The 13,007-nt window shown below is 53.6% G+C and overlaps 2 protein-coding genes and 1 pseudogene across 2 annotated transcripts; 1 reads left to right on the top strand and 2 right to left on the bottom strand.

The window, feature by feature from the left end:
• The first annotated feature begins 2,333 nt into the window (after nucleotides 1-2,333).
• Nucleotides 2,334-6,078, top strand: LRRC25 (leucine rich repeat containing 25). The gene is made up of 3 exons (XM_059389438.1): nucleotides 2,334-2,441; nucleotides 3,059-3,852; nucleotides 5,643-6,078. The coding sequence occupies exons 2-3, from the start codon at nucleotides 3,068-3,070 to the stop codon at nucleotides 5,779-5,781; spliced, it is 924 nt and encodes a 307-aa protein (XP_059245421.1). The 5' UTR covers nucleotides 2,334-2,441; nucleotides 3,059-3,067; the 3' UTR covers nucleotides 5,782-6,078.
• A 2,563-nt stretch (nucleotides 6,079-8,641) lies between these two features.
• On the bottom strand, nucleotides 8,642-8,933 carry LOC132010401 (pancreatic progenitor cell differentiation and proliferation factor-like; annotated as a pseudogene).
• A 472-nt stretch (nucleotides 8,934-9,405) lies between these two features.
• GDF15 (growth differentiation factor 15) lies at nucleotides 9,406-12,165 on the bottom strand. The gene is made up of 2 exons (XM_059387795.1): nucleotides 11,846-12,165; nucleotides 9,406-10,318 (listed from the first exon to the last, which is right to left on the bottom strand). Exons 1-2 carry the CDS (start codon nucleotides 12,087-12,089, stop codon nucleotides 9,675-9,677), a joined length of 888 nt encoding a protein of 295 aa, XP_059243778.1. The 5' UTR covers nucleotides 12,090-12,165; the 3' UTR covers nucleotides 9,406-9,674.
• Nucleotides 12,166-13,007: the final 842 nt, after the last annotated feature.

The following is a 13,007-nucleotide window of genomic DNA, read 5'->3' as shown; positions in this document are numbered from 1 at the left end:
TTATAGTGAACAATCCAGTGTTTTGCAAGTACCACCAATATCTAGTTCCAGAACATTTCCATTGTCCCAACTGGAAAACCCTGTCCCCAGGAGCGGACCCTCTGGCCCTTCCCCAGCCCCTGGCAACCACTAGTCCCGCTTTCTGTCCTCATGGATTTGCCTGTTCTGGACGTTTCCTATCAATGGAGTCACAGGCTATGTGGTCTTTTGTGTCTGGCTTCTCTCGCTCAGTGTTGTTTTCAAAGTTCATCCATGATGTAGCGCGTGTAAGGGCTTCGTCCCTTTCTATGGCTGAGTAACATTACACTGTATGTCCATTTACTGCTGCCCTTGTCGCTTTGTAAACATCAAGTTATTCAGGAGTGTCCCAGAACTGGGCTGCTGGGTCAGCAGGCAAAAGTGTTTGTAACTCTGGTGGCCTGTGTCATTGTGCCTTCCACTGGGACAGGGCCCCAGATGCTCCTGCAGCAGGGCACGGGGCTGCCACTGTCCCCACAGCCCCTCTAGCACCAAACATTATCACGCTTTTGAAGTTTTACCAATCTAAAGGGGAAAAACACACACAGTACCCCAGAGTCGTGCTTTGTAATTTTTCTGTGCGGAGTGTGTACCTTTGGGTGTGTTGGATCAAAGATTTGCAGCTTTCTATAAAGTCTCAGTTCAAAACCTTTGGTGAATTCCTCTGAGCTCGAAGATGTAGAGGGGCAGAGTTTGAGGAGAGGGGAAATCGTGGGGGAGTGGACTTCCACTTCCCACAGTCAGGGAGAAGGCTCTAGCATTTATCCCATTTTACAGATGTGGAAACTGAGGCACAGAGTGGTTGAAGTTGCATTGTGAGCCAGGGTCCAGGATGGATTTGAACCTGGTGGGCCTGATGTCAGGACCTCGGTGAGGCTGAGACCCTCTCTAGGCCCTTAATCTCCTCCTTAATCTACTTTTTTTTTTTTTTTAAAGATTTTATTTATTGGGGCGCCTGGGTGTCTCAGTGGGTTAAAGCCCCTGCCTTCAGCTCAGGTCATGATCCCAGGGTCCTGGGATCGAGCCCCACATCGGGCTTTCTGCTCTGCAGGGAGCCTGCTTCCTCCCCTCTCTCTCTCTCTGCCTGCCTCTCTGCCTACTTGTGATCTCTGTCAAATAAATAAATAAAATCTTTAAAAAAAAAAAAGATTTTATTTATTTATTTGACAGAGAGAAATCACAAGTAGACTGAGAGGCAGGCAGAGAGAGAGAGAGAGGGAAGCAGGCTCCCTGCTGAGCAGAGAGCCCGATGCGGGACTCGATCCCAGGACCCTGAGATCATGACCTGAGCCGAAGGCAGCAGCTTAACCCACTGAGCCACCCAGGCGCCCCTTAATCTACTTTTGTTACTACTGCTTAGGTCTGATTCAGGCCCCCCTCCTCCTCTGGGACTCTGGCTTCCTCCCCAGGTTCCCCATCTCTAGACACCAGGCTCACTCCAGAGGAATCTTACAACACAGTACCCCTCCACTGCTCACACATCTTCCTTGGCTCCCCATGGCCCTGGAAATAACATCCCAGTCTTCAGCCTGGCTTCTGAGGCCAGCATTGCCCACCCCCTGCCCACACCACCATCTCATCCTCTTAACCCGGCCACTCCAGCCACTCCACTCCTCAACACACAGTTCCAGGGGCCTGCTCTCTCAAGCTGTGGGGGGGCTTTGCTCCTGTTGTACTTCTGCCTGGAATCTTCCTTGCATTTGTTTCTGTCAGCTACTGTGTGACTCATCCTCCAAGCCCCAGACTCAACCGTCTCGTTCCCCAGGGCACCCTCCTCACAGCCCCCTCCAGCATGGAGGCATCCCTGTACCAGAACAGAAGCTCTGAGGCTGTGGGGGAGGCTAGCAGCTTGGAGAGTCAAAGGCAGGTTTTAGGAATCCTCAGCAAACCCCACTCACGTGTTGATGCCCCAATTCTAATGCTTCCTCCTCCAGGAAGCCTTCCAGGACTCTGTCCCTCTCTCGGACCTGATTGACACCACTGGACAGGGTGTGTCTGGTGTGTGTCTAGCTCTGTCCGCTTGGAGGACTGGGTGCTCCCGCAGAACCTGGCCGTACAGAGGCCTTTTGGAAGTCAGCCTGGGTGATTGTAGAATGAACACAGAATGTACGGGCTGGGCGTCAACTGAGCTGACACCAGGAAGCGAGTTGATGAGGTAGCAGTCGGTTGGTTGGGGTATTAATGGGGGACATTTAGTCACTGGGTTCCAGCAAAAGAGAAGCAGGTCGCCCCTCCCCCTCCCGTGAGAATCCTGGGCCTCAGGCCTTGCAGGGGGGCGGGTCTCAGTGTCTTCATTCTTCCCCTCAGCATTGCACCCGGACACCAGTTCCTCTTCCCTGAGTCGCTGGGTGCAGATCCTGAGGAGAACCCCGGACCACTGCGGATCCGCGGAGGGTGCCGACCACTTCGGCCCCCACGTCCAGGTGAGCCACCACGCAGCCCCTCCCGCCCCAGATCCTTCCAGCACCGCCGAGGCAAGAGCGTGGCAGTGGGACCAGAACGAACGCGCTAGAACTTGGGTCCGGGAAGGGACCTCAAGCCAGACTGGAGGGGCTTCCTTACGGCAGCCCCGTCCAACCCCAGCCCGAGACTCCCAGCACCCCGCAGTTTTCTGTGAAACAATTAGCGCGGCCCCCTGCAGGCCGTTTCCGGGGCAACCTCTTATTTTGCATATGGTCCCGTCTTGACCAATGAGGGCACCTGAAATATTCGTGATGGGGGGTGGGGGGGAAGGGGAGACTTAACCAGAAGGGATTCCAATGGGAGAAGGGGAGGGGCTGACTGGACCGGGTTTTCCTGCTTTCCAGCACCATCAGGCACCGGGATTACGTACCCATTCCCCAGAGGGGGCGACTGAGGCCAGAGGCTAGAGCCAACCAGAGGGGCGCCAAGCGAGGGCCCGCGTTTTACCATTTCAGAAACAGCCTGGGCCACTCTGAGATGATAGTAATAACAATAAGAATAATAATAAAACACAGGCGGTGAGGGTGAGGTGACCACAGGCTAAGGTCCGGGCCTTGATTCTGGTGTCTCTGCCTAGGTTGCTTGAATGGGGGGCTCCCTGGCGTGGATGCTGTTGTTGCCACTGCTCCTGCAGAATCCAGGCAGCCAAGCATTTTCCTGCAACGTGTCGTCTGGGAACATGGACTGGAACACAGAGTTCAAAGACACATGCCTGAATTTCAGTGGCCAAGGCCTCAGACTGCCCCAGAACCAGTCTCTGCAGGCCAGGAGCCTGCTCCACCTTATCCTGTCTGGGAATGGTCTTCGAGAGCTACCACCGCTCTTCTTTAAACTGCTGGGAAACCTGAGTGTCCTCGATGTGACGAACAACCCACTGGAACGCGTGGATGGGGAGCTGGCCCTGCGCTGTACGCTTGACCTGAAGGCTGACTGCAGCTGTGTCCTAGTATCCTGGCACCAGATCCGACAGGACAACTGCTCTGGCTGGCTACCTCTCCAGTGCTGGGACACAGCTACTGATGGCTGGCACAATGTCTCCTCCTTCCTGGAGGCTGGCTGCCCCCCTGGCCTATCCTTATCGGTCATCGGGGCACTGGTGGCCAGTGGGAGCCTGCTCCTGGGGCTCGCCATTGCTGGCCTAGTGCTGGCCTGGAGACTCTGGGGCCGTGGGAGGATCAGTAAACGGGACGTGAACAAAACAAGGGCTGCTCAGGATGGTTCTCGGTCTGGCTCTGGCAAGCAGCCGAGATACAGTAGCCGGGGCCTCAGCCCTAAGCCCCCAGCAGCAGCCGTGCCCAGACCCTGCACCCCCGACTATGAGAATGTGTTCGTGGGCCAGCCAGCTGCTGGGCACCAGTGGGCCGAACATGGGTGAGTGATTCAGATCTGTCTGTAAGACTCTGGAACCAGATGGCCGGGGTTCAAATCCTGGTGCCACCTCTTGTAAGCCAGTCGATTTACCTCAGTGCCTCCGTTTTCTCATCTGTAAAATGGGGATAATAACAGCCCCCACCTAATAGAGTTGGGATAAGAATTAAGCGAGTTCTTGTATATGAGACAAGTTTCCTCCTTCGTGACCTGCAAACTTGAGTTTCTGGTGGCCAAGGATGGGGAGAGAGGAAGCAAGTGTTCTAGGCAGAGTAGGGGCTTTGCAGAAGTAGTCGGTGGCCTGGGCTTAGATTCTGTGTGACCCAGGGCTATCTCTGAGCCTCTCTTTCAGTCTCTGTAAAATGGGGACAGCTCCCCTTTCCACATATCCCTTTGACACTAGAGAGGCTCAGAAAGCTGTGTCCTTCTCTCCCCCACAAAGCCCTGATACCTCCAGACTTGGCTGGACTTAGCTGGATGGGTTCAGCTTTTCCAGGTTGGGTGAGGGAATGAAAGGAGTTGCTGCAGGAGGCAGCCCCCACAGGGGTGAAAGCCTGGAGGTGGGAGAGAATGGAGACTCTTCTGTGAATCAGTTTGAGAAGGCAAGACCTGAGAGCTGAGGCTAGAGGGGCCTGGGAGAATCCAGGCAGGAATGGAACAGAGTCATGGATGGGTGTGAGTAGGGGAATCCACAAAGTGGGGAGGCTGGTGGGAAGCTGTGGGTGAGAAAAGAGAGGATATGCAAAGCAGATGCAAATAGAGCTCAAAGGTAGAAGTGGCCTGGAGGAGGGAGTCCTATACACTCATCTCCCTAAGGTGTCTTGGGCTGTGATGCTCACTTCTGCCTCAATGTCACCAAAGCCTCAGGATCAGTCTCCACCAAAGGCATTGTTTAGAACGGGATCTGTCATTCTCACCCTACTTGTATCAATGGAGGCTCTGGGAGGCAGGGGAGTGACTGGCCCAAGATCATAGCAAATGTGAGGCAAATATGAGTTTGATTTCTATTCTTATCTGTGGACAAGCTTTTATGTGTTTGGGTTGGTTTTTTTCTTAAAAGATGAGTAGTTGATGGGTATCAGCTACCCAACAGAGAATAGAGTTAAAATGTTCTAGAAGCAGGAGAGTTTTTTTTTGGGGGGGGTGTGGAGGGGTTAAGAGGATGTTCTTCTCTGCCATATACAGTTAGACATCACTAAGAAGCTATCTTCTCCTACACCAGTTCTATGGATTCAGAAACTAAGACTCCAATTTGTTTTTGTATTGAGGTGACAAAGTGTCTTGTTTCAGAGAATCTAATGAAAACAACTCCCAGCTGAAAGGGCACTGGTTTGGCCCTAGCCACTGTGTCCATGTCTTTGGTGTGACCAGAGCTTCTGATTTTTGAAAAGGAAACTGAAAAATTAGAGTTAAGATTAAAAAAAGAAAAAAATCTAGACTTCAATGTAAAAAGTGAGCAACTATCTCAACTTTAAGGAAGGAAACAATTTGACCATGGGCTTGAGGTCCTCGGACCAGAGCATTACAATGCTGAATCCATGGAATCTTCCATGGATTCCATTCGTGATGGGGGGTAGGGGGGAAGGGGAGACAACCAGAAGGGACTGAATCCCTGGCCCCCACCTCTTCTCCTCAGACAAAGTTGGGAGGCTGGGAGAATACTGCCGTGTGCCTCAGTTTCCTCCTATGTAAATACTAGGAGGGGACTCAGGCGCCCAGAGCTTTCTTTGCCTCTCAAAGCTGACGTACCTACCCCTAAGAGCCCCACTCCTCCTGTCTATCCGTCTCCCCAGGGCTCATCCATCAGAGGATAGCGACTTCTACATGAACTACGAGGGCCCGGACCATGCCTCCCAGCCTGTCTACTGCAACCTGCAGTCATTGCGCAAGACCCCGCTGGATGAGGAGGAGTATGTGATCCCTGGGCGCTAAGCCTCTGATGCCCTGAACTCCAGCCTGCTGCCTTCTATGTGACTTCGGGGCATTCTGACTCTTCCCTGGCCTCAGTCTTCCCACCTGAGGAATGGGGACAGGGAAGGACCGTTCGCTGAGGCCCCAGGGAGGTTCTTCAGCTCCCTCTCCAGCCCCTGCTCTGCTTCTCAGCTCCCTAAGCTGCTGGAAGGGGAAGAGGAGAGGCTCCGGTATGGCGACAGGAGGGGTCAGTTCGTGAACTCTGTCATCACCCTTGGTGTGCAGACTGAGCTTAATAAATGCCGTAGGGCTCACAAAGCTGCTGGCTCAGGGCAAGTGGGTTCTTTGAGGTGGGGATTCCCTAAGCTCCCCAAACCAGATTCTCTGAGAGATTCCCGAATTGTTCCCCACTCTTGGTCCGTCCCCTCTGTCCCTTTCAGGCCCTGTTCCCAGCCATTTGGTACTCCGGCTCAGCTCCCAGGGCAGCCCACACCAGCCCAAGGGATCATTATAACTTATGCATGGGACTGTGCCCTTCCCCTGCTCACACACCCTCCGTGGCTCCCCATTATCCTCCCCCAGGACTTCAGCCTGGTGGTTGAGGCCTGCGTAATTCTGCCCTACTCACCTCACTATCACTACCCTCTTCTGTTCTTCTGGTCTAGGCCTCCTCACCACCCAGCCCACCTCACTCCTGAAATTTCCATTTGCCCATGCCATTCCTTTTGCCCAGAATGCCATCTCCTTCCATTTTTTTCTCACTCTTAAACATATTTTATTTTTTTTAAAGATTTTATTTATTTGACAGAGAGATCACAGGTAGATAGAGAGGCAGGCAGAGAGAGAGAGAGAGAGAGAGAAGCAGGCTCCCTGCTGAGCAGAGAGCCCGATGCGGGATTCGATCCCAGGACCCTGAGATCATGACCTGAACCCACTGAGCCACCCAGGCGCCCCTCACTCTTAAACATCTTAATACAGATGCAGAACCCTGGTCTGAGTGTCAGAAGGCATGGGTCCAAGTCTGGACTCTGCCACTAACAGGCCCTTAGTTTCCCCATCTGTACAACAAGGCAACTAGTCGCTGTAGCTGCTTTAGCTTAATAAGCTGAGATGTCTTAACTCATCCTTCAAGGCCAGGTTCAATGCTACTCTACTGAGGCCTTTCTCGGTTCCTCCTCAGGCAGAGTTAATCACTCCCAGAGCTCTGTGTATTTCAGGACTTTTTTCCAAACTCGTGCCTCAGCTGGGTTTCCTGTCAGGGGCTCCCAGCCTGGCTCCTGTCAATCCTCCAGTATAGGCGAGACAGCTGGACACAGACACCCTCGGTCCTGAAAGGTTAAGCCTGGGCTGGAGGGAGGGATGGGGCCAAGGGCTCCAGAGGGAGACAAACGAAAGAGTTTGGAAACGGCTGTGCATAAGAAGGAAACATGGAGTGGGTTTTGAAGGATGTGTAAGTGTTTGAGAAGTGGAGAGGACACGAATACTGGGCAGGGGGACCAGCTTGGTAAATTGCAACTAGAGATACGAATATGCACACAGGTATTACAATGTTCAGCAAAGGCAACAGCTGATATTTGGGGAGATGCTTACAGGGCATCTGTTAGCTTTGGGGGACCCTGGAATTGAGCTTAATTTTGAGCCTTTCTTGGGTTCCCCAGAACTTGGGAATGATCTGAGGTGGGAGAGGGAACCTGTAAGGGTCTTTAGTTTCCTTGAACCCCTGCGTCCCCACCCTAGACACTGTTCTAATGTCCACTATTGTCCCTGATCATTTGCCTTCTTCACCTCCAGGGTAAATCAGATCCCAGCCCTCCCCAGCTCCCAACCCTTCACATCTACCCTTGGCTCTTCAAACACACCCACACCCCTCACCACCACCGGTGGATTCTGGCCCCCCCCCACCCCACTGGCCCCATCTTCAACAGTTTTGCCTCTGAACACTGAGCTCATTTCCACCCCAGGGCCTTTGCACCTGCTGTTCTGACTTCCACAAATGCCCATTCCCCACCTGTCCCCCGAGTCCTGTTCTTCCTCCAGGTCTCGGGTCAGATGACCCCCCCCCCCCATCTACAGCACCTCTTCACTCATTAATGCATTCCCCAGGTTGACTCCTCAGCACAATTCCTACCACAATCCACCACCTTCTTAGTATTTCTCTTTGTACTCACTTGTCTTCCTCACTCAACTGGCTCAGATGGAATGCTTTTGCCTGTCTTGTTCCTCCTGTGTCCTGAGTGGCCCAGTCAAGGTCTGGCACAAAGCTGTCATTTGCTAAATACATTCAGGGGTACTTACATTCAGGTCTGCCTCTGGGTGGCAGCATTCACAGGCTACACACCTCACTCACTGCTGCAAGCAGGTCCCCCAGGCCCCATAACCTTTCCCTTCGGAGATTCTCAGGGTGGACAGGCAGGTGGCTGTGGGGAGGGGGCGGACCTGGCACATCTCGGGGATTCCAAGATCCTAAGTAGAAAGACTAGATAAAATGGGAGATGCCATGTGCATGAAAATGTTCTTCACAACATATCTATTTCCTCCCTTTTTTTTTTTTCTTTTTTAACTGACTGCTTGGAGTTACTTTTCCACTTGGTGCAGGGCACCCAGTTATGGGGTGTCAGGAGAGCATGCATGTGTCTTGGATAGTGAAGAGTGGGGTTCTCTCAACTTCCTTTTTGGTGTTTTGCTGTTTTGATATTAAAAAAAAGAAGAAGAAAAAAAAACTGCTTCTGCTTGCTGCAGCCGGCCTTGTCTGGGGGAGGGGAGGTGAAGAGAGGGGAAGGGCTCTGATGAGCCCAGCGCTGCCTGAGGCCTGGTGGCTCGGGGTGGCCACAGGACTGGGGTGGGGAGTTGGCTTTGCCAGGCTGGCCATGGAGCTGCTTCCTCATGGCTTCCAGAACCAAGTCACAGGTGATTCTGTTTCTGGAGGCCTGGAGAGATCCTGAGAGTTCTGGGGACTCTAACACTGAAGCCATGTATGGGAGAGAGGACTTCCTGAAAAAGAAGCTCGCCCACCAGTGACCCGGGTCAGCTCTGGGGAGACCAGGGTGCTGAGGGATGGCTTCCCCAGGGTACTCTGCACTTCCGCGTGAGCTGTTGCTGAAAATGGATCACAGATAGCGCTGGTAATGACCATGGGTGGTGACCAGTGAGCAGCTAGAGGGGATGGCTGCCATGCTGTCGCTTGTGGACTGGTGCAAACCAAGCACAGGCAGAGCCCCATAACTCCCAGCTGTCCTAGCTGCACAGGCGGTGCCCCCCACACCACCCTTGCTCTTTTTAAATGAAAGAATAGAGGTACCATTAACATGGAGGGAGATGCTCCAAATAGAAGTGATGGGACTCTTCTGGGTTGGAGGCAACATCACACACGATACACTTGGCTGCAGATGGACATGACTCGGGCTGCCTGTGTTTGGAAAGGTGACTCCAATGCAGAGAGGCAGAAGGACAGTAAGAGACAGGTGCCCTGTAAGAACTGAGGCCAGGGAAGAACGCCTAGGTGGCTCAGTGGATTAAGCTCTACCTTCAGCTTGGGTCATAGTCTCAGGGTCCTGGAATCGAGCCCCCAATAGGGCTCTAAGAACTGAGGCCAGGGAGGGGAAGATTCCTCCCAAGGTCACCAGCTCCATCCTGGACACCACGGGGTTCAGGTCAAACACCTTCACTTTTATTACCACAGTTTTAAATAAGTGCACACCGTCAGACTAGCCCTCCCCAGCCCTCCAGTCCCCACAGAGAGCATCCCAATAAATTAATAATAAATACAAACTTATAAATACAGAGGTGTGGGAAGGGGGGGTTGACAGCAGAGGTGGGAAATCGGGTATCTCAGGTCCCACAAGCCCATTCGACAGACAAGGATCTCTGAGGTCGCTTCCATTGCTCACGAGCCGTAAGTAAAAGACCAGCACCGCTCATACACAGTGGCAGTCCTTGGCTACGAGATCGTCGAAGGGCGTAAGCGACACGCGACCGTCGCTGTCTTGGTGCAGGAGCACCACCGGCTCATAGCTGGCGGGCACGCAGCATGGCGCAGGCGCGGCGTCGGGATTCAGGCCGTGCAGGCGCGCCTGCATCTGCGCGTGCGTGTTAGCCGACCGGAACTGGCTTGGGCACGCGCCAATACACATGCGCACGTCTAGCTCGCGAGGCGCCACCACCCAGTTGGCCCAACCCAAGTCCTCGAGCGACGCGCGCAGGCTTTGCAGGCGGCAACAGCGTCCCTCCCCGAGGGGGCAACCGTCTCCGGCGTGCGCATGCGCGTCGCGGCGCCCCCTGGCCGCGCTTGGCCGCCAATGCAGCTCAAGCTGGGGACGTGCGGAAGGTAACGTTGCTCGCAACCGGTTCAACCGAGGCAGCAGTCGTAGGTGTAGTGCGGAGGCCCTGGAACCTCCAAGGCTGAGCTGACGTTGCAGCGGCCGAGTCACGTCCCACGAGCTGGGCTCCATCGGCGACAGCCTGAGCAGCGCCTGATGCAGGCGGGAGGTTGCGGGGAGCCCCTCGGTCAGGTCCGCCAGGGCGATGCGCAGGTGCAGGTGGCCGCCCGGTCCCAGTCGCACTGAGGAAGAGAGGAAAGCCAGTCAACCACGGGCCTACTGTGCGCCAGGCGCGGAGTGCCCATTTCCTCCCACGCGCCAGGCAGCATCCCACCTCAGGGCCTTTGCACAAGCTGCTTCCTCCTCCAAGCACACTATTCCCCTGACTGTCAGCATGGCAGGCTACATATCCCCCCAGCCTGCCTAAAATAGGCACTGCCTTATTTTCTTTTATTTCATTGTGTATCATTTCATCTCCCCTCCTGAATCCCCTCAGGGATTTCTGTTTGCCTGGTTACCATCATGTCTGGCATACAGTAGGTATTTAGAAAATACTTGATGAAATTAGGACACCTAGGTGGCTCAGTCGGCTAAACCTCTGCCTTTAGCTCCCAGGGTCCTCGGATGGAGCCCCATGTCAGGCTTCCTGCTCAGTTGGAAGACTGCTTTTCCATCTCCCTCTGCCCCTCCCTAGCCCTGCTTGTGCTCTCTCTCTCTCTCTCTCTCTCTCAAATAAATAAAACTAAAAAGAAAAAAACAAACAAACAAACAAATAAACAAACAAAAGCTTGCAGGATTAATGTCTACATGATATTTAGAGGGACTAAAATCCAAACACTGGTTCTGCCTCTTGTGGCAGTCAAAAACATTTCACTGAAGGCCTACTAAGTGCTGGGGTTAGCTACTTTGTTTTCAACGCTGTGCGTCTTGGTTTCCATATCTGAAAATGAAGGATATCTGGATCCCCAGGATTCTCAGGGCCCTAGGCTGGTGCAGGTGTTGGAGATACTTCGGGGACTAGGGTTTGAGGGCCCTGGACTCACTAGGCTCAGAAAGGACAAGAAGAAGATTACCTGGAGTCTCATAGCTCTAGTAGGATTAGGGTGCGATAGTAACGCTCCCTTCTGGCCTGACACTCCTCCCCTAACCCCTCCCACTTTCTAGCATAACCCAGATCTCCTTCTGCTCTCTCTTCCCCCTAGATCCTCTGTGGATGGCGAGAGAATATCTCCTCCCTCTCTAAGGCACATGCCACATGCAACTTGAGCGATGCCGTGTCAAGGGATTGCGTCAGATCTGGAACAAGTACAGGCACATTCCATTTACCCCTGGGCTGTGCTGCTCTCCTCTGCTCCCCCCACCCCTTTTGTCCACTCTGCTGGCTCCCCTGCACCCACTCTCCTGGATTGTACGCCCTCCCCCAACCCTCACATCCAAGGATAAGTCCCCCCCCCACACACACACCCCCTGCCGCCGGACTTTGTCTCAGGGCATTCCAGTCTCTGTGGGATTTCAGAAGCATCCCTGGCTTCTCTGAGCCTCAGTTTCCCCATCTGCAATCTGTAACATCTCACTTTGGCCAAGCCTCACCTTGTCTTGGCATAAACCAGGCCACCAGCCTCCCGTCAGCCCCAACGGGAGCTGTTCTTGTCTGTTTCACAGATGGGGAAACTGAGTCTCGGTGGCAGGCCTGGGCCCCTAGGACTCAGAACCACTGGTTAGATGATGGTAGCTGCCTAGGGGACAGAGGTCTCTTAGATTTCACTCACGCTTTGGAGTGAGTATCCGGACTGGAGCTGTAAGGTTGAGGTCAGAGTTTGAATCACCCCAGCTTTGGTTCAACCGCAGCCTGGTCTGCAGGTGTTCGTAGTGTTTCCGAAACTCCTGGGCTCTGGAGATGTCCGTACTGGAGTGTGCGTCTGAGGGTCCTGGAAAGGCTGGGAGGCGCTCCTGGGCCAGAGACAGGGCACCTCCCGAAGGCAGCCATGAGAACATCAGCAGCACTGGCAGCATGGGTGAGGAGTGTGGTGCCCTTGTCCAGCTGTGCCGAGCTAGCTGAGCTCTGAACTGAGACACCGGACGCTGCTGGACTGGCCTTTATAACCCCCGGACTTTGTCCGCCCCCGCCTGCCTGGTCCCTTCCGCCCTGGGTGCAGAATAAACACTCCGGGGACCATAGTTGGCGGAGTCTTGGGCTGCTTTTCAGGGGAAGGCCCTTCTGGGGGGATTTCTCCTGGAGAAGCAGGGGTACCCTCCCCCTAGAAGCCTCTCTGAACCTCAGTATCCTCTTCGATGAGATAGGGACTTCCAGCTTGGTGGGCTGGTGGAAAGAATGCTTTTGTGAAAAAAAAAAAAAAAAAAAAGACTTAATTAGCTACCAACTATATGCTAAATTCCACAGCAGCACCTTAAGTGGTGGTGTTCTCCCTCATGGGATTCTTGCTCTCCCTTCTTGGTTAGGACCAAAGACTGAAGATGTTGAAAAACAAAGGAAGCAGAGGAGAAAGGGACAGGAAGAGCCAGAAAATACAACCTAAATCAAGTCAGTCCTCTCCATCCTGTCTCCGTTTCTTCATCTGGAAAATGAGAACTGAGACTTTCAAGTTCAAATGAGGTAGAAGGGACAGGGCCAGATACATAGGAGGTATGTAGTTAACTGGGTGTGTTTGCAGTCACTCATCCTTAGCTGGAACTCCAGCTAAGTTAAGTTAGAACTTAACTTAGGGAAACTCCTACTTGCTCCTCAAAACCCTACTCAAAAAGCCCCTTCTCTGACACTACCTTCCCAGGCTCAGCTGGGTGCTCCCAACCCCTATCCTTTCCCCCAGCCCAGCCTTGACCTCACAGTTCTGGGCATGTCTGTGCTTGGCTCTGTCTGCCCCAGAGTGGAAGGAGGCCCTTAGCCAGAGCTGAAGCTACTCTGCGACCCAG

The sequence above is a fragment of the Mustela nigripes genome, chromosome 2 (assembly GCF_022355385.1).
Source record: "Mustela nigripes isolate SB6536 chromosome 2, MUSNIG.SB6536, whole genome shotgun sequence".
Taxonomy (NCBI): Eukaryota; Metazoa; Chordata; class Mammalia; order Carnivora; family Mustelidae; genus Mustela; species Mustela nigripes.
This window is presented reverse-complemented; position numbering and strand designations above follow the sequence as displayed.